The sequence below is a fragment of the Ailuropoda melanoleuca genome, unplaced genomic scaffold, assembly GCF_002007445.2.
Source record: "Ailuropoda melanoleuca isolate Jingjing unplaced genomic scaffold, ASM200744v2 unplaced-scaffold32850, whole genome shotgun sequence".
NCBI lineage: Eukaryota > Metazoa > Chordata > Mammalia > Carnivora > Ursidae > Ailuropoda > Ailuropoda melanoleuca.
In genome coordinates this window covers 1-3,057 of record NW_023203671.1, presented here as the reverse complement: position 1 = coordinate 3,057, position 3,057 = coordinate 1, and the positions used below count along the sequence as shown (strand labels likewise).

Below are 3,057 nucleotides of genomic sequence, written 5' to 3'. Positions count from 1 at the left end.
TCCTCCCAGCCCCGCCCCCGGCCCACCTGGCCCCACCCCAGCCGACCTTCCCAGCCCAGGCCTTGGCTGCAGGTGGTGGAAAAGGCGTACCCCGAGGAGCCAGTGGGTGTCGTGTGCCAGGTGGACGGGGTCCCTCAGGTGGTGGAGTACAGCGAGATCAGCCCGGAGACCGCGCAGCTCCGGGGGCCTGACGGGAGCCTGCTGTACAGCCTGGGCAACATCTGTAACCACTTCTTCACCCGAGCCTTCCTCCAGGTGGTCAGCAGGTGTGCTCAGCAGGTGCCCGCGGGTGCTGGCCAGAGTGGCCCGTGGCCTGCACTGACGAGGGCCGGCGGGCCCACAGTGACTGGAGGCTGACCTGAGCCACGTGGGGCTGTGGGTGGGTTGGGGTGCAGAAAGGCTCTTGCGGTTCTGCAAGCCAGAGGCACCGGAGCCCGAGCAGCTGCTGCTGGAAGGCTCTGTGGCCGAGTTGGCCTGCGCATCCTCCCGTGCTGCGCCTGTTGCCTCTAGGCACCACCTTTTACCCTGTGGCTTGCCAGCTGCCATTTCAGCTGGGCAGGGACACAGCCAGTGGGGCCTCTCCGTCTTGGGCTGGGGGGTGCAGGCGATGCCTAGCTCTTCCGGAGACCAGGCTCAGCATGTACGCTGTGCTGTCCGTCCGCCAATGCCTTGCCTGGCCGGGTGTGCAGAGGTGGGGATGGGGCTCCCAGGCAGGGGCGTCCCGTCTGAACTCTATCTTCCTATTGTCCTTCTCTGCCCCCAGCGAGTTTGAGCCCTTACTGAAGCCACATGTGGCTGTGAAGAAGGTCCCATACGTGGATGAGGAGGGAAATCCGGTAAAGCCGATAAAACCAAACGGGATAAAGATGGAGAAGTTTGTGTTTGATGTGTTCCAGTTTGCTAAGTTAGTGGCAGAAGTCATTTATTTTTTCCTTCTAACCTCTCTCTGTTTTGGCTCTCTGTTGGGTTCTGAGGCCTGGTTGGGCCGGGAAGTGGAGGCTTGTGGGGGACACGGGGTGCGCCCCTTTGTAGTGGGGAGTAGGGGCTATAGGCAGGCTCAGGAGAAGGCCAGAGGAAGCGGCCCCTGCAGCGTGAGCTTGGCAGCATCTGGGGCGGCTGCAGTCTTTGGGGCTGTGCGCTCTGGGAGATACCCCTGCCCCTCCCGCGCCCTCCTCTGCCCCTCCCGCGCCCTCGTCTGCTGCCGGCCTGGGGTTAGGAGCCTGTTTCCAGGCCAGGTGGCTGGGGGGCTCCCCGGGGGTTTGGCTAAGATCTCGGGCTTTGGCTAGTCTGAACGGAAGGACTTCCAGCAGCCCCGGGGACCTCAGGAGCAAAGACGCACGCAGTGCCTGCGGGGCTTCCTCCATGGAGGCGACCCCCACTTAGTCATCGGAACCCCAGTGCAGCCTTCATCTGCCCGGGACCAGGGCCTCTGGGCCAGGACTTCAGGTCACTAGTTCTTTTCCACACAGGAGCTTCGTGGCCTTGGAGGTGTCCCGGGAGGAGGAGTTCTCCCCGCTGAAGAATGCTGCCTCGGCTGCCAGGGACAACCCCGACACGACTCGGTGCGCCCTGCTCATGCAGCATTACCGCTGGGCCCTGCAGGCAGGGGCCCACTTCCTGGATGCCTGTGGGGCCCGGCTCCCTGAGCTGCCCAGGTGAGTGTGGGCCTCAGCATGCCTCCCAAAAGACAGGGGTGTCGGGGTCCAGACCTCAGCCGCAGAGCCCCGCCGGCGCTGCCGCTGTCTTGAGTAGAGGCAGGGGCTTGAGTTCCACACCGCGTTGAGTGCAGGTGGCCAGGCGCCCTGCCCGGCCACACAGTGTTGCCTGCAGCCAGGGCCCAGCCCCTTGAGAGCGCCTCAGGGCCTGGGGGGAGCTGGGTGGCTGCCACCCTTCATGACTTATTCATAAGCTTCAAAACCAAGACCCAGGCACATTTGGAAGATAGCAGGGCAGGTCACTCTTCAGGGCTGGCAAAGGGAAGGACGTTGGGTTTCCATGTCCTCCGGCGTCCACAGCCACCATTTACATCTGCTGGCCCAGGTGCTGTGTGGGGCCTGCAGGGCTGAGGGCTGTATTCCTGCCCAAATAAGAGCCTACACGTGGGCAGGGGCAGTTTGCTGAGGGCTCAGAGCATGCGGAGGAAGGGGGTACTGGTGAGAAAAGAAAATTGGGAGTGCGGTCAGGCAAGGACAGCCCAGGGCACGCGCCCGGGAGCAGGTGCTAACATGTGGGCCCCCACAGCCTGCCCGACAGCAGAGAGCCTCCCGCCATCTGTGAGATCTCGCCCTTGGTGTCCTACTCTGGAGAGGTGAGACCACACTGGCCTACATGGGCTTTCTGGGGTAGGGCATGCATGATCGGGGGTGGTGCTGGGGTAGAAAGTCAGAGCTCTGTCTCAGTTTACCAGTGGAGAAATAGTTTCATAAGTTACAGCGGATCTGCCAGGACCTTGGGTGGGTGACACATCGGGAGGCCCTCATACGTGTTAGAGGGGCCAGGAGGATGTCAGGTGGGGTCAGAGTTTGGGGTTCCAGCCAGGAAGGGTTTATGGGAGCCTTGCTGAGGGAGGAATGCTGGCCCCAACCCTCTGAGATCTGGCCTGAGCTTGCCCAAAGGACTCATAAGGGCCTGGGTCTAGAAGTGGCATCCAATCCTTGCTCCTGGAAGCCTCTCTGGCCCTACCCCACACTGGCTCAAGGTAAATTTGTACCCCCCCCCCCTTAGGGACCAAGAGGGGAATACATGGCTATCATGACTTCCTTGATTCCAGGGTCTGGAAGTGTACCTGCAAGGCCGAGAGTTCCAGTCCCCACTCATCCTGGATGAGAACCAGGCCAGGGCTCTGCGGCCCTGACTCACTCCCAGAATTGCCAACCCCGGAGCCTGAGGGGCGGGGACACGGGTTAGTCCACCAGGGTAGGGCCTCTCCCATCACTGGTTCCATGGACCAAATGACCCCAGGCCTGCTGGGGACCAATGAGGGCCCTTTGCGCTCCAGTCTGTGGGGTCCGGGCGGGAGGCAGCGGCCCCCACCTCTGCTCAGCAGAGACCTGAGGG

At 62.6% G+C, this 3,057-nt stretch overlaps 1 protein-coding gene across 1 annotated transcript; it reads left to right on the top strand.

Moving 5' to 3' along the window:
• Nucleotides 1-3: 3 nt before the first annotated feature.
• LOC100477861 (UDP-N-acetylhexosamine pyrophosphorylase-like protein 1) lies at nucleotides 4-3,050 on the top strand (the record flags this gene model as incomplete). The annotated part of the gene is made up of 5 exons (XM_034651163.1): nucleotides 4-266; nucleotides 764-904; nucleotides 1,470-1,655; nucleotides 2,242-2,308; nucleotides 2,771-3,050. Coding segments are annotated over 5 exons (741 nt in total), but the record flags the coding sequence as incomplete, so codon positions are not given.
• Between the last annotated feature and the right edge of the window lie 7 nt (nucleotides 3,051-3,057).